Source organism: Gavialis gangeticus, unplaced genomic scaffold (assembly GCF_001723915.1).
Source record: "Gavialis gangeticus isolate Ggan-Ray unplaced genomic scaffold, GavGan_comp1, whole genome shotgun sequence".
NCBI classification, from domain to species: domain Eukaryota; kingdom Metazoa; phylum Chordata; order Crocodylia; family Gavialidae; genus Gavialis; species Gavialis gangeticus.
This window is the reverse complement of record NW_017729024.1, coordinates 8,221,508-8,247,825: the sequence shown is the minus strand read 5'-3', so window position 1 is coordinate 8,247,825 and position 26,318 is coordinate 8,221,508. Positions and strand designations below refer to the sequence as shown.

Below are 26,318 nucleotides of genomic sequence, written 5' to 3'. Positions count from 1 at the left end.
GGATTTTTTTTTTTTTTTTTTTTTCTTTCCTTCTTTGCTAACAGCAGATGTTTCTCTCTCCTTATTGTTTTAGGTCCGTTCACATTGTAGCCTTTGGCAATGAAAGGGAGGCCTTTTCAGAGGAGAATCAGCAGCCCAGTCTGATTTGGACCTATCTGGGGAGAAGCGCTCTCATTTCAGAGACTGAAAGCAGTTTGTTGCTGAACTCTGCCAGTCACGTTGGAAATCCTGTTTTCACTGAGTATCAAGCCCGTGTGTTTGGAAATGTCAGGCTGGTGGTACATGACTGTCCCCTTTGGGTAAGAAACTAGGGTGAAACTTATAAGAGTAATTTTAAAAAAATGGAGCTGCTCCTAATTCAATGCAGTTTTTATTGAATCTGCCAATTTCAGAATTGGAAATAATAAACCATTAGAAGTGGATTTACAATATTAAACATATAATCACCCAAAGATATGCTCCCAGGACCAACAAGACAAAAAGCCCCTTAGCAAAGCCACTGCCTACTGACCTATATGAGGTGGCAATATTTTCAACTTGCTTGTTTGGTGAAAACTGCATTGAAAAGAATCCAAAAGAAAACAAGAAAACTTTTGTGTGGCTTGAAAACCAAGCTCTCTCCCCAAGTGTTTCTCTACAGCAGTAAAGCAAAGCATATATGAAAACATTTTGATAACTTAAAGAGGGAATCTGTTTCCCAGAAATAATCCAGCTTTGAAAATTACTGAGACATTTTGTAATGGGGCAATTTGGAGTTACGGTGTATGGATTCATTTCTTTTTTTTGTTGTTGTTGGTTCCTGCTTAAATGTGTTGAATTATCAAATGCTGAAAAGCAAGTCCTGAGCCAGAAAAAGAGAGAGAAACAGTTTCTGATACTGTCCCATTAATTCAGCACTTCTGTTTGGAAGTAAATTTATCGAATCCTGAGCAAAAATTGACTTGTTACTGACCTTGTGAGTTTAATGGAGAACTGATGGGTTCTTGCTAGGTTTAATGTTTGTGATTATTTCAGAACGCTGTTCTTTAGGATTGTTGTTTAGTCAGATATACTTAGATTCAGTTTCATAATATTACTTAAAGCCTCATCTTGAAATCCTTGCACACCCAAAATTTCTCTGTAGGAATTCTGAGTGGAAGAACTCAGCGATCAGATGCCTTGTTCTCTAGCAGTAGCCATTGTGTGTGATGAGCCGGTCAACTAGAATTGAGGGCCCAGTTTCAAAAGTTTCACCTTGCATAGTATTTGCATGTGTTGGTCTGTGGAACCACACCTTATCGTAAATGCCATTCAATATGAATAAAGGTTGGAGAATGGATGTATAAAGAGACTGGAGGATATCAATAAAAGAAACTGGAAGGAGGGTTGGTAATGGTAGGGCAAGGTTGTATGGTCCTGGAGAGAGCTCACAAATTTCAGATGTTTGACTGACCTTTATCAGTATTTGAACTTTTGGGCTGCTGAACAGAGAGCAAGATTTTCAATTCTGGAGGTTGTAGGTTTGCAGAAACTAAGTATCGATAGCAGCAGCTTATATTGCTTTGACACCTCCTCCATGTTTCCTGAAGTGCTACACTCTTCTATCTCCAAGCTTTCCCAGCTAGAGCAGATAAAGAGTTTTTAATAAAGTGGGTATTTTTTGCTTACTTGGAGTGGGTAGTTGTATAATTGGGTTCTCTCTACAAAAGGCTGGTGCTTACTGTGGAAGAGACTGTTTTGGCTTCTTTAGCTTGCTCTTTGGACTGTTACTTAGACTTTTATATTTGATGACCATGCCGCTTCCGTGACTATAGGCCTATGGTAATTATAGAGGCGCTTCTGCTTGTCACAGGTGATTTAGGACAGATCAGAATTGTTCTTATAAGCACCTCAATTTAGGTACTATAACACCTGAGAATTACATTCCTTGCCCCAGGAAGGTGAGCCAAACTAACAGGCTTGAGCACCTAGGTACCTCCTAGGAAACAGGAGTTAAACCAGGTAGCCAGCATGCTAAGCAGGGAGATACCAAGAATTAGTAAATAGGAATGTGAAAACTCCTGCTTGTCTCAGGGGCTCAGATGCATGACTCAGGGCTGCACATAAACTCTTAAGCACTTCCATAAACTCAGGGTCCAGAAGTAAGGTGCCTTCCTGAACAGACACCTAATACATACTGACTGTTCGTTCAGTACAAGATGCAGCACCTTAGGGTTGCTCTCAAACACAGCCAGTGTCAGTGGTAGTGCTGGTGGCTGCTTTCTGCATAACAGCTTGTTAGTTGGAAATGGGAGGGTGCCAAGCTTCCTCATCTTGAGGGGGCTGGAACCCACAGCTTCCACTTCCCAGAAGAGTGCTGTAACCACTAGGCAAATTTAATACAATACTCTCATCAGACGTGAGTGCTCTTCCTGTTGAGCTGTCTCTTTGGGCAGAATTGCTGATGTGAATTTTTGTCTGAATGTGCATGGATACTTCTGTCTAGGTATAGAGGTATCTTTTCAGACCAGAATGAAGATGCGGATTGATTTGTAGGCAGTAGCAAGGGGTTGATCTGGACCTAAGTCCAGATCATCGCCTAAATTCCACCTAAGTTTGGTTTAGACACCTATCTTTTAAATTTGGGTCTTAACAGCACTAGTGAGTGAACATTTCAGAAGAATTAGCTCATATTCCTTTTATGACTGGAACAAGGCTGAAAAAGACCATTTTGGGGTATAGATCAGAAACCTGCACAGAGTTGTGGGCCTTCAGGAGGACTTGTGACTTCTTGAACTTCACTGTGATTACTTCTTGACTTTATCATCAAGGACCTTCAGTGATTAATTTCTGCAAGAACAATCAGTAGGGCTTTTTCAAAACAAATAAACCTCAAAAACAAAACAATTTTTCCTGTTTCCCACCAGGAAAGCTTCTGTGGAAGAAGAGTTGTGTGTACAGAATACATTTCTGGTGACTTCTAACACTGATAAATGTTACCCATTAGAGGAGCCATATATTTCCCAAGCAAAGTCCACCTTTTATTTTTATTTTAGTTTCTTTAAACTTTAATCCACGAGCAAATGATTTTACAAATGTTGACAATAGATTAGGAAGAAAATCTCTGATACTGTGCGATGTTCTGAGAAAGGTGTGGCAAAGGAAATGTAGTTAAATCAGTAAAGCAATCCTACGTGGTATTTAGTGCTTGTTTTGTGCATTTTACAATATTTTCCCTACTCAGCAAACATCTGAGACTGTGTGGTGCGAGAAGAAGGGAGAGAGCAACACTCTGTAAACCCCTTTAAAGACTTTCTGTCCTCAGCTAAAGCCAAACATACCCTGAAGAACCCCCAGTCCTCCCTAAGTTTACATTCATTGAGCATCAACCCAGGAACCTCTCTCTCTTTACACCAAAGTTTCTCTCAAAACAAGAACAAACACTGCAAGCAACACTTACTGGGCCATGGTTCTGGTTGCTCCTCATCTATGTGAAGGCACATGCGGTTTCATTGTTGAACAGGTGCTTGGAGAATTCTTCCAGGATGTCCACTAGAACAGCTGACTGCTTTGGGTTTGTTGTAGATGGCACTGTAATAATAGTTGCATTTGTGGTTCTCCTGCAAAAGACACCTCTCCTAGAGGAATGGGGTGGTAGGAAACAATAAGTTTAGTGCATGGAGCACTGGCAAGTGCCTTGTCCTTCGGCTTTTGGAATAGCAGCTTGATTCTGCTGCAGCCTAGTGAAGGTCCCCCTGAGGGACTTGGCTTAAAACAGTGTTGTTTCATAGTTTCTAGGGTCGGAAGGGACCTGAGCAGATCATCTAGTCCGACCCCCTGCCATGGCAGGAAGAGCACTGGGGTCAAATGACCCCAGTAAGGTGGTCATCCAACCTCCTCTTAAAAACCCCCAGGGTGGGAGCCTGCACCACCTCACTTGGAAGCTAGTTCCAGACCCTAGCCGCCCTGACCGTGAAGTAGCGCCTCCTGATGTCCAACTTAAACCTTACACCTTGTAATGGTGTATTTCTTCCAGATATTCATCAAGATATGAATAGGCGTATCTGACTACTTAGCTACGTATCAGGAGCACATCTTTGGCTTGGCAATGCAGAAGTGAGTAGGCAGGATGGAGCCCATAAGGAATATGGGGGAATTAAGCACTAAACAGGGATCTATAAAATGTCATCCAGTAGAGCAGTGGGAGCCAACCTTTTTGGCAGGAAAATAAGCCCTGCACCCTCCCCAGCTGCCACTTCTGTCCCCTTCCCTTCCCTGATTTTATGCTGCTTTGCTTTCTGTTCCCTGCCCTATGTTCCCTGCCCTATTTGCTGCTCTGCTTTCTGCTCCCTATCCTGTGTTTCCTGAACAGTTGTGCTTAAGGTATGATAAGGGTTGAGGTATACAGGGTTCCCTTCTATGAAGTGGAACACTTACTAAGAGAAAGACACAGTGTATAAGCATGCAGTGACTTACCCTATTCACCCAAATCCAACACAATTTCAAGTTTAAGATAACCCCCCAAAATTAGATTCTATACACAGATAATTATAAATTTCTTATAATTATCTATGTATAGAATCTAATTATTGGAAGGTTGTTTTAAACCTTTCCCCCCCACCACTGTAACAGGGTAAGCAGTGATGGGGAAAGCATTGGTAGGGGGGCAGGTGCCTTGATCTCCATTACCTCCCCTCCCCAGTGGCCACTGAGCTCTGCCATTTGCTCCTCTGCTACTTGGCATGCTGCTGCTTAACATAATTATGTGGGGGCTCTGGCTCTGACCCTAGCATGGGGCAGGCAGCAACAGCTCTAGCTTCAGCTGCTGGCCTGGGTGAGGGCTGCAGCTGTAGCAGCTTCTCTGCTGCTGCATAGTCTTCCGTGCAGTTCTTTCAGGCTGCAGACCGCACGCTGTCCCCCACGCTTCTCCCTCTCCCTGCATCATGCAGTCTCCTCCAAGCTTTCCTAAAACATGCCCCCTCCCCTTTCCCTGCCACACAAGCCACTGAGGTCCTGGCCAGACAGCAGCAGTGGCAGTAACAGCTCCAGCCCTGGGGCAGAGAGTGGCTGCAACTCTGAACTCAAGCCTTGGTCATGGCCAGGCCCAAACCCACTGCCTGTCCCAGGCCAGTACTTGAATCCAAACTGAGGTTTTTTGTCTCCGTGTTGAGTGCAGAAAAAATGTTATCTTGGATTTGAGTAAATGAGGTACTTACTTTGCTAAGTGGTTGTTCTGTTCTAAGAGTGTCAATCAGGCAGCCCTTTGGACCTGTGGGATAGCATATCATCTCAGGAGTCTTGAAAGTGTGTCTAACCACTTTTTTATACCCTTACCTTTTAGTTTCATTCGCTTAATCTAATGCCTAAGGATACTTAGTGATAATTCCCCTGTATCTGTTGGCTCAAAACTATACCTTTACATTCCCAATTACGCCTTACTCATGCCCCATACAAGGTGATGTCTGTTGCATCTATTTGTACTTGAAAACAGGATTACAAGTTTAGTTTGACCGTTAGTCATCACAGAGTTCTTAACCAGGCCTGGCAAGCTAGAGCAAATATTTGATTAGAGAAAACTGATCTTATCCTAATTCAGTATGGTCTTTGTGAGTTTGTGCGACTTGATGATAAACTCGGTTTTAGCTAATTTGGTTGTTGAGTTTGGAAATGTAGTTGGGGGTTTAACAGGTGTGCTTGCTGCAGCTTTCTGGCCTATACCTGTACTCCCTGCCAAAAATACTGCTCTGCTTTCTAGTTGCTGTGCTGTTTGTCTACTCCCTGATCTGTACTGTGTTATTGCCTGTGTCTCTTCTGGCACTGTGCTGCAGGCTGGCCAGCACTGCAGTAAAGTATGAGAGTGATGTTGTAGTTGTGATGGTCCAGGAATTATCACAGAGGCAAGGATTTCTTAGGGTGACATCTTTTAATGGACCAAATGGCCTTGTCTACATGAGATGCTGACTGACTGCGCAGTAGCTCGTTACTACTGCTCAGTAGTGTCACATGGCATGAACTGTGACACAATGCTACTGTGCAGTCATTGTCACCAAAAAGCCATGTGGGGACACTAATGCACAGTAACTCCAGTTACTGCGCAGTCAGTAACAACTGCGCATTCAACGTTTCATGTAGACACAGCTATTCTGTAGTTGGAATAGATGTGGGCACAGACAGAAGTGACACTTTTCACCCAATCTGACCAAAGCGGTCTATAGCCGTGACCAAGCACAAGTGCATGGCTGCAGATTGCTTAAAAAAGGCTGATCAGGTGAGAATCTGAACCCTCATTGCATGAGGGTTCAGATTAAGACATTTCAAAACGTAGCGTCTTCTGTAATTTATGTCTGCCTGCCAGCCTCTGAGCTGTTTTCAGAATGGGAGGGGGGAAAGGGAGCAGAGGGAGTTTGGTTTGGGATTTTTTTTTCAACCCCAACCCTTCAGCAGTTGCCAGGGAACCCCTGGAACAAGTTCCCTCTGCTCCCTTCCCCCCTCCCATTCTTAAAACTGCAGCCTGTCAGGGAAGAGGGGCTGTTGCTCAGGGAATCCAGCTGCAGGCTGGCAGCCAGCACCTAGATTCCCCTCCCCCTGGAACCAACAGTGAACTTCTGTTTGGTCCGCGGGATTGTTGTAACAGAACGCTTCCTGCAAAGCATTATGAGTTACAGTGGGGAGCTGCACTTCTGTCTGCGCCCTTAGACCAAGCTTTCAAATGTAATCTTCATTCTGATGAAGAATGTCTTGCATTTGAAAGCTTGTCGTAGTCTATCCCAAATACGTAGAGTGTCCATTGAAAGATCCCACCCTAAGAAATTCTTGCCTTCTTATAGCGTATGGAAGAAATGTGCAAGGTAATAATGCGGAACAGAATGCCACTCAAAAGTAGCACTGCAAAAGCAGATCCTGGCTGTGTAGGACACTAAAGGCAAGAGGGGACAGAAATCTTGAATGTCTTCTGAACAAAATTTTTGATCAGCCTGTTCTTTTAAGAAAAAAGCAGCAAATGATGTTTTAGATTGCAGTGGCTCAATTGCTCTCTGCTCCCCTGGGATATAGATTTCTGGTAGCATAGTTAGGGAGGTCAGGGATGTGAAGAAGTATGTGATTCCTGATTGACATAGTTGTGCCCTGGTATAGATGCCATGCAAGTAAAACTGTTTTTACCATTATAGCTGGTTTTATGTAAAGAGAATGGTTTTATGAAGTGCATACAAGGGCTATGCAAAGCGAAGCTTTGCACCCACAGTTGTTTACAGCTATTCCCAGTTTAGACAGCCTCTGCCTTGTCTGTATGGGGCACTCTAAAAACCTAAATGAGTTAACTAAATTTGTGAAGTAAAAGTGCTTAGACCCCTGTGTGGATGTTCTAATTCATATTCAAATGGCTTTAGTTTACTATAGCTATCTAGCCAATACAGGGCTCATGTATTTTAATTTATGTGTATTAACTTCACACCTTTAGTTAATTTGTCTGAGCTTTCCTGAGTGTCCTCATTCTCATGTACCTAACCCCTAACAGGAGGCTTTCTTCAACATAACAGGTTTTACAGAATTTACATTTGGTTTGTTAAGCTTTAGTACTCAGTTCTACTTTTGTAGCTAGTAGCTTGTAGTCTCCAAAAATAGGGCTTTGGGTAAGAGAACCTGCTTTGTTGTGCTTTGGCAATGTAATCAAGTTAAATTAATATGTTTAGGTAATACTGTTAGCAAAGCCCTGGCTTTCAGTGACACATTTGCTCAAACTGCTAAATAAAGCGGAGGTTATGAAACCATTTATATAATGTATGTAGGAACTGAGTGGAAGCTTTTTGTTCTTGTAAACAGAACAAAAGTGTAGTGAAGCAGAATCTCGAAGGAATGTTAGATATAAATCTTTGTTAGTCGATAATAAATAAATATATATAATTGCTGACAGTAGCCAAAATCAGAGAGAGTGTATAAAGTTTATAAACTGAATAACAATTCAGTCAGTAATGTATTTTGTTACTGAATCTTTTTGTGCAGTATTTTAATGGAATTCATGTAGATGAATGAAAAAAATCTGACTTTGATCATTTTTAAAATTTACTTTGAAAATTCCATATATACACAACAAATCGCTTTGTAAACCCATACAAAAAGGTTCTACAGTAACAGGGTTACAGTAAAGACTGGAAACTTCCACCATTGAAGCTATTTTATTTTAAACCATTTGATCTCAAAATGTTATTAAGGAGGAAATTACAGTTTTCCATTAAAAGCTTATTCTTAGACATGAGCAAGAGTTTCAACTTCCATTCTTAGGATTCCATAAATTCATAATGCTGACTGTACACTGCAACAGCAGTGAAGGGGGTAGTGGTTTTGACCTATGAGGTGCTAAATGGCCTGAGCCTAAGGGACTGCTTTCTCTCTTATGTTGCGTTGTGATCCCTAAACTTTAGCCAGGAGCAACCTCCTGCAGATTCCAGCAATGTGCCAAGTTTGCTTGCCAAAAATACATGCAGGAGTATCCTTGGTAGTCTTCTCTCAGTTCTCTCTCCCTTGATGCCTACCAGAATCTGAGCCTGAACATCTTCCAGAATCCCTAGAAGACCTTCCTATTTTGAGTTGGAATGTCTTGTAGGTATATAGAAGGCAACGCTAACATGGGATATTGTTTGGAGGGAAGGGCGTTGCTTTATAATTTATTTTAATAACCTCTATTGGCTTTTATTTTGTTTCTCTTCAGTTCTGTTGTTCATCTGTTTTATAAGTTATTTTGCTGTCTTCTGTCCGATGCCATGAACCTTTTGTTGGGAAGGTTGGCATAGAAATCTAAATAAATACCCTTTTTTGCATAAAACACATGCATCCCCAGGAGTCTGGAGATTTGGGGGAATGGGACAGGTGCCAACATTAATTGCTATGGCTCCCAGAGCTGCTCTGGGATGATGTGGCTGGTCCACAGGGTCTGATCTGGCACAGCCTTAGATCTGGTTTGCCAGATCAGGCAAGTGTGTAAGCTTGCTGCACAGGCAGACCAGGCATAATGGCTCCAGACTCAGCATGCCAAATCAATCAAGTTTATGGGGTCAGACCCAGTGCGTAGCCTTAGACCTGGCACCAAGCTGGCATGCAGTGTTAGTCTTCAGCTGTGTCCAGCACGTGGCCTCAGCCAGCACTATTAATCAGGCTAATATGTAGGCTTGGACCCAGCACATGGTCCCAGGCCTGGTGTGCAACTCCAGACTTGGTGTTCCAGATCAGTTACCCATAACATTTTTTTCAAGCTGCCTATCAATAACAGGATATTTGGGGGGATGCTGTATATGAGAAAATAAGGTAAATATAAGGATGTCATGTGAAAGAGGCTAAAGCATCTTGCTTTGTCCCTAGAGGCATATGTTTGAGTCTGGCTCTGGATTTGTATCAAACAAGCTGCTTCCCGGTCAAACTAGGTGTAGGTGGGTACATGGTCATTTGGGCTGTAGAGTTAAGGGACAGATTCTGATGCTAGCCATGTTGGCTACATGCCTTAATGGTGCCTTAATGTGTGCCTTAATCGTGTAAGTTCACTAGGCTTGGTTTGATCTTTGACCTTTTTTCAGTTGTTGACTATGTTGCCTAAATCCAAACAAGAAGATTATATGGAGAAATTTATAAAGCAAACCCCTCTTCTTTTAGCTGCATCTCTACAATCAAAAGTAATATTATCAGCTAAAACATAACTTTTTAATATGAAAGAATATTTGCATCGTGTCCCTTTATTTTTATCTCTAGGAGGGTGGATTCTTGACCCATATTTTTTTTCTTTTTAGGATATATTTGACAGTGATTGGTACACATCTCGGAATCTTATCGGTGGAGCTGATATCATTGTGATTAAATACTCTGTGAATGACAAGTCTTCATTTCAAGGAATAAAGGACATTTATGTCCCAATGATAAAGAAAGCATTAAACCACTGTTCAATTCCAGTCATAATTTCTGCTGTTGGTGCAAGAAAAAATGGTAGGTACTCATTCTTATATCATCAAAAATTGAAGTTTTACTTTGAAGGTAGATGTTAAGTCGGTCACAGTGAAACAGTTTGCCATTCAGTAGATCAGTCAGCAGCAACAATGAAAATTAATAATCTGCTTTGACTTTTTTGTGTAATGCGCTCCTGGATGGGTCATCATCTGTGGGGATTTTGACCTTTGAATCTGTAGGCACAAATCTATAGTCTGTTTTTAAATTACAGGTCAGCTCCATACGTTAACTCTTAAATATCACCTAGGGGCAGAGAGATGCAATGTATTAGACTGGGTGACATAAAGACAAAGGGGCTGATCCCTCTGACGACAGAGTAGCAAGCGATGAAGTCTATACTCAAGGTCACGCGTAGCTCCCACAGATCAGTTTTAATTAGCTATGTAATAGTTGCGGTTTCTGGGTTTCAAACTTCCTGTGTAATAATACAAATCAAAATAAAAACGAATATTAAAAAGACCAGATCTAGTACCAGAACATTTCATTAAAAAAATTAACAATTTTTGTATTTAAAAAGCAGATTTTTTTTTTTTTTTTATAGAAATGAAAAATTATAGCCTTGCAATCCTGGGTCCTGTCATCAGAATTCTTACACTAAGTAAAATTAAGTGTGGCTACTAGTCAGCGGGGAGATCTCCAGGAAAAATGCACCCTGCTGCAGGGAAGACGTATTGTTTCTTTTGGTACTTTTTACACAAGGGCAATTTGTCAAAAAAGCCTTTTGCCTTTTTGTTTACTTAACCTAAAAAGACAGTTTAGTATGTTCATTCCTTATTCCATATTTCCAAGCATTGTGCAGCCTGATTTTTTGCCAATTTTTATGTAGTCCAATAAGGTAGGGGTTTAACTTTTAAAGAAAACTGCACCTGTTTTACTTATGGATGCTTTCAGAAGTAAATAGAATAAGCAGCTCTTGACTCTGGTCAGATACAGACATTACACCTTTACAGCTGTAAGTGATTGGAAACCCATCTATATCAGTAACAGAAGAGACTTTGGTGCATAAAACCAGTCTATACTCATAATAGAACAGAAGTTCGGAATGTATAGACTGGTTTAAAAATGATAGCACCCTCAGTCTAAGATTTGCCCTCCACCACCAGAGGGCCAATGTGTGTTTTGTTTGTTACGGATCAAAACTACACTGCTTCCAAAACTGACTGTGTCTACACAAGACACTGACTGTGGAGTTGTTACTGTGCAGTCCTTTAGTACTTGCACTCACAAATACTAAATGACTGTGCGGTAACCGAAGTTACTGAGCAGTGATGTCGCCAAACGGCTTTTAGGTGATGCTGACTGCACAGTAGCTCACTACTACTGTGCAGTAGCATTGTTATGCTTTGTGTCATGTGATATTACTGCGCAGTAGTAACAAGCTACTGCGTAGTTAGCGTCTCGTGTAGACATGGCCACTGCATAACAGATCAATTCTGCCTTGGGCTTCTTGAATGTGTGTACCTAGCCTGTATGTCAGAGTCAGAAGTTATTTTTGTAGTTAAAGGGTCAGATTAAAATAAGTGTTTCTGAACATTCTGAAAGTACTTCTTATTACCAAGAATAAGGGACATAATTTATGAAAAATACTACCTTTCTCTGGGTGCATCTTAGCCACTTTCTATCTCATGTCAATATCGTTTGAACGATCAGGCAAATAATTTTTATTCTGTAAACTGAATACAAATGTACATAAAAATGTTACCCTAAGATATTACTAAGGGCTACTTAGATGTCTGTCTTTCTTCAGTGAACCAGAAAACCTGTTATTTTATTAAATCTTGTGCCAATTTTCTTTTATATTTAACTGACATTGCAAAGCATAGAAGCAAAACAATCTGCTCATAAAAATCTCAATAAAAGATTAGAGCCTAAATAAGGAATGGTGCAAAACAATAAAATGTCAGCCTACTTTGTATTGTGCTGTTTGGGATTAACCAGATTGCAGAGTATCTGGATTTCTAAATGATGCCATGATAAATAAAACATGTTTTCCATTGTCATGCTAATCCAGGCCATCATGTCCTTTATTGCAATTGTTGCTCCTTTCTCAGTTAACTGACAAACCTAGGAAAAAGCAAGGTTTGGGGTAAAGATTAATTGCAAGATTCTAAATGTAGACTCACACAGAGTCAAATTATGATTTGTTGTACACTTAAATAAGAGAACTAGGGCTGCAGTGGCAATTCACCTCTTTCTCTGCTGTATGGTCTTCCTTTTTCATGGCCAAAGTGTAAGGGGATAAAAACATCTGTGTGGGGACTACCATAATACACATGCATATGGGGAGAGAATTAAAGTCGTTTTTATCTGTGCAGCTTTATTCTTGTGGTTCCAAACTCTTCAGAGCTTTACATTCCAGTCTTAATATTCTTTTAACTTTTATATTTTTGTTTTTAATGTAACAAACTGCATTTATCTAATAGGCAATATTCTGACATGATTTAAATAAATGTGTATGCTGCTGCATTAATAGGTCCCCTTCATTGCACACATGAATTTGCTAGGTTTCAGCTTTCTGTTCTGTTGCTTACTGTATAATGTTTATCTTTACTAGTTCTTAGAAACCAGTTTACCTTGGAGTATTTAATTAAAAATATCTTGCGTAAATGTCTTCTCAGAAGTGCCTTGCACTTGCCCACTGTGCACTTCAGACAGGAGGAGTTGTGTTACTACTTCTGAAGGGATTCAACTTGCTAAAGATCTAGGAGCTACTTACCTTGAACTGCACACTCTCAATGACTTCTATATAGGCAAATATTTTGGAGGAGTGGTAAGTAGAACATAGCGCTCTTGTAAATACAGCATAGGGCAAATATTCCTGATGTTTCTTTTAAAGTCTGAATCTTGGCTCTAACTTATAACACTGCATAGAACATAGCTGAGAGAATAGATAAGTGAAACAATGATTTGACCATTCTTCTACACTACACATTTTTCTCTAAAATTTTCCACTGGTAGTGCATCTTCACTAGGGATAGCAATATTGGTAGCACTAGAGCTTACCCTGTAGAAACTTTTTTTGGAAATGTGCCAGCACTATGAACAGATATTTCTAGTTAAAATGGACTAGACACCAGATTATTTATAAAATGCTTCAAATTGCTTAAGATTTTTAGTAGGATTTATTATGAATTGCTCAATCAATCAGTTGTTTTCCACTTGAAAGTGGACATGCTAAGGTAGTTGAAGTTTTATGCATTCCTGCAGTTATCTTGTTTTCAATCATTAGACAGTTTAGAATCTCAAGCAGTCTATCTAATCAGTTGAAATTACCATACATTGATCTGCAGGATTAAAATGCTGGAAAATGCAGAAATGGGTTGAAGAAACAGTGAACATTTGCACGAGAAGTTAAACATATGTTATTTGGAGCAAGGACTGTATATGTACTTATACCAGTACAGTTAAATTAGCACAACCCCTCTTGCATTCTGGTCTAGACATACTCTTTAAATGCTTCTACAAAATTAGTTGCATTCTAATGTTGGGTAGAAAATCAGCCAGAACTGATGTTCTGGTACAAAAATGTATATGGATCATGCTTGAGATGTTAATTTATGTCCTTGTGATTTATTATCTCTCAAAACTTATTTAAGTGGATTATCAGGCTAGTTGTCTTTTCTGGTAATGAAATTTTGCCTTCATGCAGGAAATTCATTCAATACAGTGCTTAAAAAAGGACCCATTTTCCTATTAAAAGCAATGACAAATTTTCTACTAACTTCAATGAATAGAAGGTCAAGCCCTTAAAGTTCAGATTTTTAGAACTAATGTTACAAAAATGTATGTTTGCACATACAAACTGAGCAATTGCATGTATAATACAAATACAAAACCTGAGAATTGCTGTGAAGTTGACCTGTTTTTGAACACGCCATTTAAGCATTTGTTTTTCCTTAAAAGTAGGCCATAAAGGTAATTTGTGAGAGGATTTTATAATTACTGTCACTTTTTTTGCTGCTTTATAATATGGGGAAGAGACTGAAGTTTGTTTGTTTCCCTAAGTAATTTCTTTTCTTCTGAGTTGTGTTTTTTTTGGGGGTTTTATTTTTATTTTAGGAATATCAGACATGTCACATGTTCTTCCCTCTTAACTAGGAGTTCTTAAGCACCTCAAGGTGTCTGTTTTTGAGTTCTTATATCTTAATTATATTGTTTGTTTTTTTTTAATTTAACAAAGACAGCCTTTTGACTGAATGTTCATTAGTCCCTGTAGTTAAGTAGGACTTAAGCTATTTAAAACTCTATTTTTGCTTGAAGAATTCATGCTCGCAGTTGCTTATATATCAGTTGTTGTTTCTGTTTTGATATAATTTTTTTCTGGTAGAATATCATTAGTTCTACAGTAGATGTGCACCGATACATTGGTCCATATCATATGAGAACTGATAAAAGGAAAATTGACATTACCAGCAGTTGGCTTCTTTTGTCTGATGTGGCTGATTTTTAAGGTTGCTGATTAAATGCCGTGTGCATGGGTGCAGCCGCAGCATGCATGCAGCCAGCCTGGCAGCTTGGAGAGCAGGGTCCATCTGGTAAGTCTGTTGGGTGGGGCATATCAAGGCCCCCCATAGTGAGGGAGGGAGCAGGGCTGGGAAAGGGCCAGGAGCTGCCCGGCCAGGCGGGACACAGGACAGAGCTATGAGCAGCTTGTCTGGGGGGTGTGGGGAGGTAGGGGCAGCTCCCGCTGCTGCACACACCCCAGAGCAAGGCATGGGGGGCACATGCCCCCTGGATCTGTGCGTGGGGTGACGGCTGCAGTGGCAGCCCGCCTGCAGCCAGGGGCAGCACCAGGCTCTTCCTGGTGGGGGGACTGAGCCATGGCTATGATCAGAGCGGGTGGTGACGCTGAAAGAGGGGGTGGGGGAGTTGCAGTGAATTTTGGGGTGGGTCTGGTCCATCCCAGAGCCCCTCTTTCAGTGCCGCCTGCCCCATGTGAAGCCCTGGCCCAGCCCCCCACTGGGAAGAGCCTGGCACTGCCCCCAGCCTGTAGTGGCGGCCTGCCTTCACCCCGTGCACAGATCTGGGGGGCATGTGTCGCCCATGCCTCCCCCAGAGGTATGTGCAGAAGCTCGAGCTGTCCCCTCCTCCCTGTGCCCCACCTGGCTGGGCAGTCCCTGCCCCATTCCCTCCCTCACCATGGGGGCCTTGATATGCTCCTTCCCCCCAATAGACTTACTAGCTGGATGATGCTCTCCAAGCTGCTGGGCTGCATATCGGCATTCGGATCAGTATTGGCCAATATAGCTTATTAATAATCAGCCACCAGTATTGGCCCAAAAAATCTTTATTAATGCACCCCTGTTCTACAGACCACAAAGCCTTCCAGAATCAACAAGATTTTGAATTCTTAGTGTAAAAAATAAGGAACTTTTTTGGCACGTGCCTTTCACTTCTTCTGAAACAAAATATAAGGAAACATTGTGAATATATTAACTTTATAAACATTTTACCTCAGGGTTTCTCTTTGAGTCCTGACCAAAGGTATTTACTTTGTGCTTGCTGTGTAAACTGTGCCCTGATATAAAACTCCTTCTTGGTTAAGTACAGCCGTTCAAAGAGTCCAAGGCATAATGGATCTAAGTAACGTGGTTTTCTTTAAGTAGCCTAGGTTAGACTGGTAGTGAATAATGTATGTATTTACCCTTTGGTGGAAGACACACACAGGCTGCCTACATTGACGAAGACCTGCAAGTTGTGGGTATTACTGCTCTCTTCCCAGCATGCCCTGTGGGCTCCTGGAGACTTCCATGCATAGCTGAGCACCTGGGCCATCCCTGATTGGCTACTGAGCACAGGCAAGCATGCCTCCATGTGAGCAGGGAGTTTCAGAGGAAAGGAGGCTGGGATCCCAGAGGAGAGCAATCTAACTTGAATCAATAGTTCAATACATTGGTCTAAACTAAATTGATTAGACTTGAGTGCACATTGAACCAGGTGGTTCTTTGACCGGTTTCTGCCATTTTTTACACCGGTCTATGTGTGCCAAACTTCTGTATGGTTATGGGTTTAGATAGATTTCCAGTCATTTGGACCACTTTGTGTAATGCTTATGTGCGGCTAGTTGTTTCAGATATTATTTTAGTTGGTGTAAGAATATAATATTTAGATATTTATGTCAAAATATCTGAATTTTCAAAAGTATAATACTTTATATTAATAGGAAAGGCAAAATGGATTGAAAGTTGAAGCATTAAAAAGCATACTGAAGCCACATTCCTGGTCATAGATCATCTATACTGTTCTATAAGATTAAAAATACACAGATAGAAATACAATTTAAAAAACTGCAAGTGTAAAAGGACTTCAGAGTATAATGCTAAAACTCCCTTTATATTTACATTATATCAGTTTCCCTGCAAATAACTTTATCAGTATGCTTTGTAAGAATAATTCTTTCTACAGAAGTATATTAAAATGAATCCCTACTCTTGGAAGCTGCTTGTAGTACCAGAAAGCTATTATGCTGGAAATTCTCCAAGCTTCAAATTAAACTTCAGGGACAGAGAGCATGTGTCTGTCCCTGTAGAGGAGTTACTGCTGAGAAACAAGTCTGCTTATTTGCTCCCTTTTTGTCTGGACGCAGACCGAGCACTTAGGCAGAGGAGACAGCGTGGAAGAGGTCTCACTTCCCAGGAAGTGGCCAGCTGCTTTCTGCCAATGAGTCTATGGGGCCTGCTGAAGATTTGACATGTTCCCATCATTATCATTAGATAATGCTGGGAACGTATCAAATCTCAGCATGTCTCATAGACTAGTTCATTGTTCCCAGTTTTTTGAGCTGGGATTGAGCCACACTGATGCCAATACCTGTGCTTCCTTTTTCAGTACTGTTCATTTAATTTGAAATAATTCAGTATTTGCTGTAAAGCCATTTTTGCATTAGTATTTATTGCAGTGCTGCTAAGGTTTTTGACGCCATGACTTCACTACAGTTGGAATTGACAGAAAAATTGCCCTACATTCTATTTCCATCTGCATTTGTATATTTCTAGTTTAGAGAACCTCCTGCAAGTGCTGAAAGCACTTCAGATGTGTGTCTTCATTTCCTTCTAATGTACAATCTAAAGAAGGACATTACCTGTTTCCATGTTTATTTATGTCTCCAGAACTCTTTATGGCCGTCCCATATATTGTCATGAGGGGGCTATTTAAAAGTGATGGATTGTTCCATTTACCATTTAAGGATGAGTGTGATGCCTTTAATGATTGTGGGAACATTTGACTCGGACTTGTTTTGGCACAGCAGTATTACTTGATTGCCAACTACATTATTCTGCTTTCTAAACTTGGCCCTAAGCATGGTAGAGTTTCTGTTTTCTGAGAATTTTTGAGGCTCTGCTTTCACTTTCTAGTAACTTGAACCTGGTTTGCATAACCTCTAGTCTGTCTTTATTTGTATCATTGGTTCCAACTCAGACAAAGAAATAAGGATTCTTAAATACTTAACAAAGGCTCATTCCCTTAAGAAATGAAATCTTAATAACCATGAGTAACATCCATATAAGATTCAAGGTAATAGCTACAGATATTGCTATATGCATTTGGTAGAACTGAAGCTTCACCTTTACCAACTGTACTTCAGTTCTTTACTTGTATTTCTTTATCCATCTTACATTATTTTCAGCTTCTTGCAAAACTGATACTTTCACTCCATGGACCATTTCTTTTTAGGGTGATAGTATGTTTTGTCTTTTATTTCTGAAAAAAGCAAATCATGCTTATACATCATTTACATAACATGCTTTTTTTAACTTTATTTATATAATAAAGCAGCTTATAAAAGTTATATTTTTCAATGCTGTTGGCTAGTTCTTGGCAACATAATATGTATAGTGTTAGCTTGCATTTTGGTGACTTGCATCCTGATTATTATCCATCAGTTTCTGCTCTTCCTTGAAGTCCTATTGTAATAGTTGTTCTGACCGGTACATTAATTGGTAACAAGTCAATGATTTCTGACTTGACTGAATGAACGGAAAATTAACCATCATCCAATCTATTGTTGTTTATTATAACATTGTACTGATAATTCAAATTTCAGAATGAAAGCAGCATGGCCAACTGTTGACATTGGCATCGGTGGCAGTTGTGCATACAGACTGAGAGCATTGAATAAATACAGCATTTAACTTTATTCTTAAATACATTTATTTGTAGATTTTAAAAATACATTTCATGTTTTAGTTGGAGTATTTTATGATCCAGTGCTTGAATCAGAAGACATCTGAAAAAATGAAGAGAAGAAAAAAACCCCACAAGTGCCATGGAGTTAAACCACCTCATCTTGAACAGCCAGGTGCTTAACAGTGTCCAAGCTGTACATTACTGTTCATTATGTTATTTATTTTCACCAGTAATACTGATCAGATTGTACTAAAGGCTTATAATTAGTCATTATCACTATCAGCAGCTGCTGTCATCTAACATTTTAAGCAAAGTAGATTGTATAATAATTTTGGGAGGATTTAAATTAATTTTGGAATGGTTTGGTAAAAATGTAGATGAGGTTATGAGGGATCATAAATTACAATTTTAATATGTTTTATGCAGAAGATTTAAGATTGTACACATGGCAGTGAGTAGAGAATCCAGTTAGAAAAATTATCAGTAGAGTTTGAGTCTTTACAGGCTCTACAAAAGAAAACCAAAACATGTAATTATGTAATATTAACTGAGATAATCTAATCTCAGCTGGCTAGAGTGGGGATGTCCTGCTGGCAGCCCACTGGCCTCATGTGGTCTGTGATGGATTAAATTGTGCCTCCTAGGCTCCTGCTTAGCCATTGCCCCCCCATCACTCTAGTTGTCACAGTAGCTAGAATTTCAAGGCTCCCCCTTCCTTGTCCAGCTGCCACTTCCTATCTTCCACCTGTGGGATGGGGCAGCACAGGCAGCTGAGGGTGAATCTGGGGAATGCTGTGCAGTTGGCAGTGAGCAAGGCAGGGGGGGCAAAGGCACATGGTGCAGTGGGGGGAACAGGTGCTTAATATAGTGGTGGGGGTGTGCCTTGCAGCAGGGCAGTGTCTGCAAGGATATACTGTGGCGGGGAGTGGGGTTGGAGGCATGCAGTGCAGCGGTGGGGGTTGCAGGTTGCAGGCACACAGCGCAGCAGTGGAGAGGGGCATCCATGGTGTGCACAGTCTGGTGGGGGGCATGGCTTGCCCTGATGTAGCTCTTGGGGCATGTACAGTCCTGAGGTAGAGTATGGAAACCATACAGCAACTACAAAAGTATACTTCCTCTTCCCTCACCCCCACTTTAAACGCATCCCTGCATTCTAGGTATGGGTATTTTATTTGGTTATTCCCAATAACCCAACTGTGAACATGCAATTCTTTGTTTTAGATTGACTTGCATATTATTTATTTGTGCAAGCATGTGCAAAGGCTTTTAAAAATGAAAGCCTAAGTATAGGCTCCAAAAAACTATTTTGTTTTTTATCTTTTGCACCAAAATATTTTAGAGCAAGAATTTGTCATGAAATTTTGTGAGATCCCTACATTCTCCCTCTCAGTTCAGTTTTGAAACGTAATGGCTAATTACTGTACAGTATATATTCTGAAGACAAGACCCCAGTTAAAACAAGACAGAGGACAAGAAATTCATGGGGAGAGTAAAGGAACATAAAAGGAAAAAAAAAAGGCTAAAAGATATTTTTAGTCTATATTTTAATATAGTTTAATATGGTTTAGTTTTAATATAATCTTTCATTCTTTTGTTCAACATTTGATACCTTTAACTATAATAATTTTCATTTGAAGTTGCTTTGTCTTAATTCTTTGATTTACATATAATTTGTTTCATTAAACTGCGAAGTTTTGAATTTATTGGTGAAGAATACAGGACCCAGTCTTGCCTTCAGTTAAAAACAGTGGTAAAATTCCTATGGACTTGAGACCCACTGTTACCTCCTAAATACAAAGCACCCCTTCAATTATGATAACAATAAGAAATTATCACTTTCTTGCAATACATATTCTTACAAATTGGTTTCCTGAAATGTCCCAATTGTTACTCAGCAGTATTCCTGCCCAGAGCAGGGGGGTTGGACTTGATGATCTTTTGAGGTCCCTTCAAGCCCTTAATTTCTATGATTTCTGTGATTCTACTAGTTCTGATATGAAAATCAGGGTATTTACACTGGAAATGAGCTACATCTAAAAGTCAGACTGGTTGCATGGGTGGGAGTGAGGGAGTTCAGTTAATTCAGGGTAGTTGCAGCATCAATACCTATATTTTCTTGCATCTCATATGCCCCCCAAATAAGACACGCACCTTGTTTTGGGAAGACAGAATGAAGAATAAAAGATTTTTCCAAAAGTAGCCAAAAGTTGAGTTTATGAAACAGAGGCAATGTCTGCTTTTGAGCCTACTTTCCTTCCCCTAGCTGCTCCTCAGACAAAAGCTAGAGTTTGAATCCTATACATACCACTGCTGCTGAATTGATAGCAGCTTTTGGCTGTGGACTTCACCTCTGCTGCAGGTTCTTCTTGCCAGAAAAGAGGCACAGCTCCTGGTAGCCATTCCAGTGTCTCCATGCTTCCAGTCCAATCCAGAAATCAGCCTCTTAAGACTGCACTCCAATTTTGGAGGGCTGTTTTTTGGGAAAGGACTGTGTATGTTATGTAAGTAAATCCAGTAATTTTGCACTGAAACATATGTATATTTTTATCAGAAGGCAGGGCTGTGTGACTTGCAGACTAATTCATTTAAAGGCATGAGCTTTCATAGGCTACAGCCTCCTTCATGGATTCTGAAGTAGTAAGCTGTAGCTTACAAAAGCTCAGGCCTTTCTGAATCTGGTAGTTTATAAGGAGCCATAACATCAGACTGTGCAGCTAACCAACTCTCTCTAGGGCCTCAAGACTTTCTAGATTTATTTTCTCCCTCGAATCTGGCGGAGTGTATGACATTGAGACTCTCTTTCACTAATAGGCATCTGAAGAATTTGAACTGGTAAAGCTCTGAGTTTAGGAAGATAATTCTACTAAACGATAATATGGGTAAAGCAAATACTTGTTTATACAGTTTTCAGGAAGTCTCTTTTTAATGTAAATCCATATGAGCAACCCAGACAGAGATCAATCATGTATGCACTATGAATCTTTGCATTCCTTTTTAAGACTTTTAAAATGGAAGAACTTACTTTACTAAATTATTATTAATATATATCATTGTTAACATATTCTACTAATCTCATTCAAGGTGGATAAAACTGGATCTATCCAGTCCTATTAGTTGATTATAGAGTATATTTTTAAGACAACATTTTATTGAAGTTAATTAAGAATATACTTATATCTTTATTTGATCTAGTTTCTGAGAAATAAAGATGCTTTTTTTTTTGTGTGTTGTAGTTAATATGGAAGTAGAGTCATAAAACAACTCATTCATCATTATTTTTAATATTCTCTTTAGAAAAAATGCCAATCTTGAAAGGTGAAGCCTCGCATTATGACTCTGACTTGCATAACCTGCTGTTCTGCTGCCAGTGTGTGGATGTGATATTTTGCTCAGAAGATTTAAGGAATGTAGGAGAAGCGCACAAGATTATTTTATGCTCTGTAAGCCATGTCTTCATGTTGCTTTTCAATGTGAAGAGTCCAGCTGATATTCAGGATTCCTCTGTCATAAGGACTGCGCAGACTCTCTTTGCAGTAAACAATGAAGCTGTTTTTCCAGTTTCTAGCAGAGGCTCACCGTGCAACCCACCAGTAAGAGTCATTGTTAAAGACTCCTTCTTCTGTTCTTGTTTGTCAGACATTCTGCACTTCATTTATTCAGGTATCCTGTCAGAATGGTTGCAGCTGCTTATGTCTTTTAAAAAGCACACTATTGTATAGAGTGGGTACATTATCTAATCAAAACCTGCTTCTGTTGGGGATAAATCAATTTAGTTAAAACAGACTATCTGCTATTATTAGTAACAGTTTGTACATGGAAATTTTAATTTTGTTGCAATTATTGCTCTTAGCAAAATAATGACAGTTACTGACTTCCTTGAAATAAGACTTCTAAAGTGAGGTGAGGTATTTTTCCTGCAAAAGTCAGTAGGAGGATACATTTCTATGAATAAATAACTTGTAAAAATGAATGGAATACCAGCCACCCCTGCAAAAGCCAGTATTTCAGTAAAAGAATTTCAGATCTAACAGCAATGTCAAACCTAATGTTACCTGTCCTAAAAATAGTGATGTGAATATATGTTTTCTGAGTAAGAATGCGAGGGGCTCTCATTTCCTGATAGTGAAGAGAGGAGCAGAATTACATGGTTTATGAGAACGACGGACTCATTGTGTGACCTTTGCAAGTCAATTAACCATACTTACCCTAATCTTAATTTTATCTGTTAAAATGGTGCTAATAGTATTTTTCTACCTTTTTTTTTTTTTTTTAAAGCAGTCGGTGATCCTCAGATGAAAGACCCTGAACAATGCTAAAAAATGTTATGTCATGTGATCATTGTTTTGTTTTAATACCAAAAGACCCTATTGATCATGTTTTAAAAGTTGTACCAGTACAGCCAGGGGGTCAAAATCATGGCTTGCTAGCATCTGGCCGGCAGTGCTGCCTGGGGAACTCAGATTGGCCCTGCATGCAGCACACGCCATCCCCAGCCTCGTGTGCTGCATGTAGTGTGCACAGCTGGTCTCATGCAGTCTGGGGCACATACTGCACTCGGAGCCTGTCTGGCATGCATGCTGCATGTAGTGCCTGCATTATACCAGCCCTGCACACTGGATCCAGTGTGGGGACGGTTTATGGGCCCAGTCTGGCCTGTGGGGCCTGACTGAGTTGGATACCCTTGCAGTACAGTATCAGTACAGGCAATGGAAATAGCAGGGAATTGCCATGTATCTGGGTCCAAGAAGGCAGTTTTCCTTAAGCGTTCCCAGGGTTAACTGTTCTACTGGCATGGTTTAGTATTCACTGAGGTGTTACGGCTTAAAGCCCGCTTTATGGAAATTGGAAGCTCCTCCCTAGCTTGCTCCTGCAGCCATATGGCTGAGGGCAGGCAAAATTTAGGGGCATCTGAACCCCAAGCCTTTGGGCTTGGGCCTGCATGTAGGATGCCTGCCAAAAGACTTTGGAAATATCTGAAGCCCCTGGTGGGGGGACGGATGATGTTTGCCAGTTGTAAGGCCACTTACAGTTCTGGACTGACTCATGGATTTGGACTTGATTTGGCTTGGAACATGAAACTTTTTTTTCTTTAAAGAAATAAGGGGAGGGAATAGGCAGTGTGTACCCTTTATCTTGGTTGTGGGATTATTACCTGTCTTCTGCAGGTCTCTGCTGTCAAGTGACCAGCCTGCTTTTTCCTTTTTTGATGAATTCTGACTGGAGTAGATGCAGAAGAGGTTTACTAAGATTACCAGGGTAGTGGAGAGCCTGTCACATGAGAGGCGACTGGAAGAGCTTGCTTGTTTGTTTAAGAAAAACAAAGGCCTAGAGGGATATTATTGCTATATATAAATACATTAGAGGTAACCACCTGGGAGGAAGAAGAGCTAAGGGACAATTTTTGCAAAAAATAGAGCTAAAAATTGGCTGTTTATTTAGGCTGGAAATTAAAAGATTCTTAACCATTAAGGCAGTGAGGCTTTCAAAACCTTCTGGTCATGCTGGTACAGATTAAATATCTGTCTTAAAATGGAGCTTGATAAGTTTACAAAGGGGATTACAGATGATGAAGTACCTGCTATAACACGGGACTGGATTTGATGACCTAGAAAATCCCTTCCAGTCCTGTGTTCCTGTGCACATCTGATGTTACCACTAATATAGTTACCACTAAGATGTATGCGATGAACATACCTTTGTATTAAGAATTAGCAGAACTTTTAAGTAATACATCATCATTTTAATTGTAATTAGAAAAGCGGAAATATATTGTTACAGATGTCTATGGAAGGAATTTAAGTTTATCTCCAGAGTCATAGTTGTTTAAAATATTGAAAGGGCTGCTCTCCTGGAACATTAGTCCATAATCTTTGGAGAAGAACATTGTCGCAGGGCATTTCCCCCCAAGTTCAAGTCTCACTAGGAGCGGGGCACGGAAGGTGTGTTGCAGGGCACTGAAGTGCCTGCTCCTAAAGAAAGACAGGTGTGGGTTGCTGGGGCAACCACAGAGGTCAGCTGACCGGAAGGGGGCAGGGCCTGGTCTATATAAATAGCTTAGGCTGAGGCCAAGAGGGCAGTTCCCCTCTGGCAGCTGAGAAAGATGGAGCTCTGCAGGAGCAGGCAGAGATGAGAAGCCTGATGACCTGAGCAGATTATGGGTGAGAATACCAGGCAGAGGAACCCCTGGCAGGGATGGTAATGATGATGAGCCAGAGGGCTTAGGGTTTACGTTTTATCCAAGAGGCTTGGGTTTTGTGTTACAGCTGATTGGCTTATGGTTTTGGTTATTGTTACACTGGAGGACCGGGTGAGGCTATAAGGGGTTGGAGGAGGCCTCATAGGAGCTCCCCAGTAGCGTGGGGGTTCCTGGTGCCAGAGAGGGCACACCAGTCTGGATCTAGGGCCAGGTAAGGCCGAGGCCGCCTGAGCCGGATAGGGATCACAGACCCAAGAAGGGAGTCTGAGGGCCAGGTAAGGCTGAGGCCGCCTGAGCCCCGATTGCGTGAGCGTGAGCAAGGCCCCAGTGCGGGCATGAGTGCAAGTAGAGCCCCAGGGAGGGCTAGAGCCCAGGGAGGGCATATAGGAATAAGAGCCCCAGGGAGGGCTAGAGCCCAGGGAGGGCATATAGGAATGAGAAGCCCCAGGGAGGGCATATAGGAATGAGAAGCCCCAGGGAGGGCGAGCGTATGGGTAGAAGCCCCGTGGAGGGCGTACGAGAATAGAAGCCCCGGAGAGGGCGAGCATACGGGGAGAGGGCCGCTAAGAGAAGACAATAGACTTACCAACATCTGGTACACCTGAGAGGCATGGGGCGTGGTATAAGGGGTGGTAGGAGCCATGCGTAGCCCATAAAGCTGGGTGCAACAAAGATCGAGCTATACAGAGCAGGGACCAGGATAAATAAAAACACCGTGTCCAAGAGGACAAAAGGGCAGCCTCCCTTATAATATATTTGATCATCAAAGATGTGGCGGGCGAGATAGCGAGGGTGTTTGATAGACAACTTGGCACGGTAGGGGGCGCCAGGAGAGATCATGGCCGCTCCTGGGTCTCTGCCCTGTGACAAACAGAAAAAAACTATTTTAGCATCATCAAGATTTGATTCTAATCTCACCTGAGAAATCAGTGTGAAGCACTGGTAAACAGTTTGCTGTAAAGTTATGGGAATGTAAGCTATACACTGTCCGGCTATAAACACCTTCAGATTGTGTACCACATTACTCATAAAATGAATTCTTTTTTGGTAAAAAGTTCATGCCAAAATTTGTCTGTCTTGTACGTTTACATTGGAGAAGGGAGAGAGTCGAGCTCCTAATAACAGTGCTGTAATCCTGAGGAACTGTGAAGTATCTCTGATTTTGGTGGCATAGGGGTCGGATTCTCTTGATCAGACTCCACATAAGGTGCTGCTACCTGACAAGTTATTGCCCTTCTCTATTTTTGTGTATGTTCCCACCAGCTTACTTCTTTACTTCTCTAATCATTTTAAATGAAAATTTGAGTGGCTGTTACTGGTTTGGGGTATAACCCTGTGTCATTATGTCCCCCCAAACACATAATGTGTGCAAGTCTTCTTCAAATAAGTCATTATGCTAGACGCAAACTTACTATGTAACATCCAGATAGGAAATCTATAACTATGAATATCTTTTTAATAATTTTTTTGAAAAGTCTTCATTCTTTTCCTCCTCTTCTTCATCTTTACCTCTTCTTTGCCTCACTCTAGACTTTTCCTCTTCCACTGCTCCAGGACTTCAGAAGGCGATGATAATACTGGCCCTGATCCCCTGAGCAGCTTACCCTTTCCAGGCATTCTAGGGGGAAACCACTCTGGTCCTGTGTATCTTGGCTAAGTGGCTGGAGCAGGGCTTCATAGGAGAAGCAGCACTTGAGTAAGCTGTTTCTCTGTGAATCTCTGCTGCTGTGTCTCAACCATTCAGCTGATGATGGCACTTCCTCTTAAATGCCGAGTTGTTCAACACCTCGGGGCTGGTGATGGAATTATTCTCTGAAGCAGGCAGAGGATTGAGAAACTGAAAATGAAGGGAAAGGGAGATTGTGAGGTGGGAAAAAGGGAGGGAAGAGTGGCACAGGGAGGAAAGGGAGAAGGTGAGTGTTGGTAGGTAGCTTTAAAAAATGCAAAAATAAAAATGCATTTAGACTCTGTTTGTTTGTGTCAGGTAATTTTTCTTTTGGAATCTTTTTTTTTTTTCCCCTTGTGTGTTTAAAAAAAAAAAAAAAAA

General features: G+C 40.9%; 1 protein-coding gene across 1 annotated transcript in view; it reads left to right on the top strand.

Moving 5' to 3' along the window:
- RHOBTB3 (Rho related BTB domain containing 3) overlaps positions 1 to 26,318 on the top strand; it is a 75,030-nt gene that overhangs the window by 555 nt on the left and 48,157 nt on the right. The window contains exons 2-6 of the mRNA XM_019516868.1: positions 74 to 299; positions 9,735 to 9,927; positions 12,567 to 12,718; positions 18,136 to 18,247; positions 21,370 to 21,735. Of these exons, the coding sequence (XP_019372413.1) occupies positions 74 to 299; positions 9,735 to 9,927; positions 12,567 to 12,718; positions 18,136 to 18,247; positions 21,370 to 21,735 (1,049 nt within the window). The remainder of the gene's footprint in view (positions 1 to 73; positions 300 to 9,734; positions 9,928 to 12,566; positions 12,719 to 18,135; positions 18,248 to 21,369; positions 21,736 to 26,318) is intronic.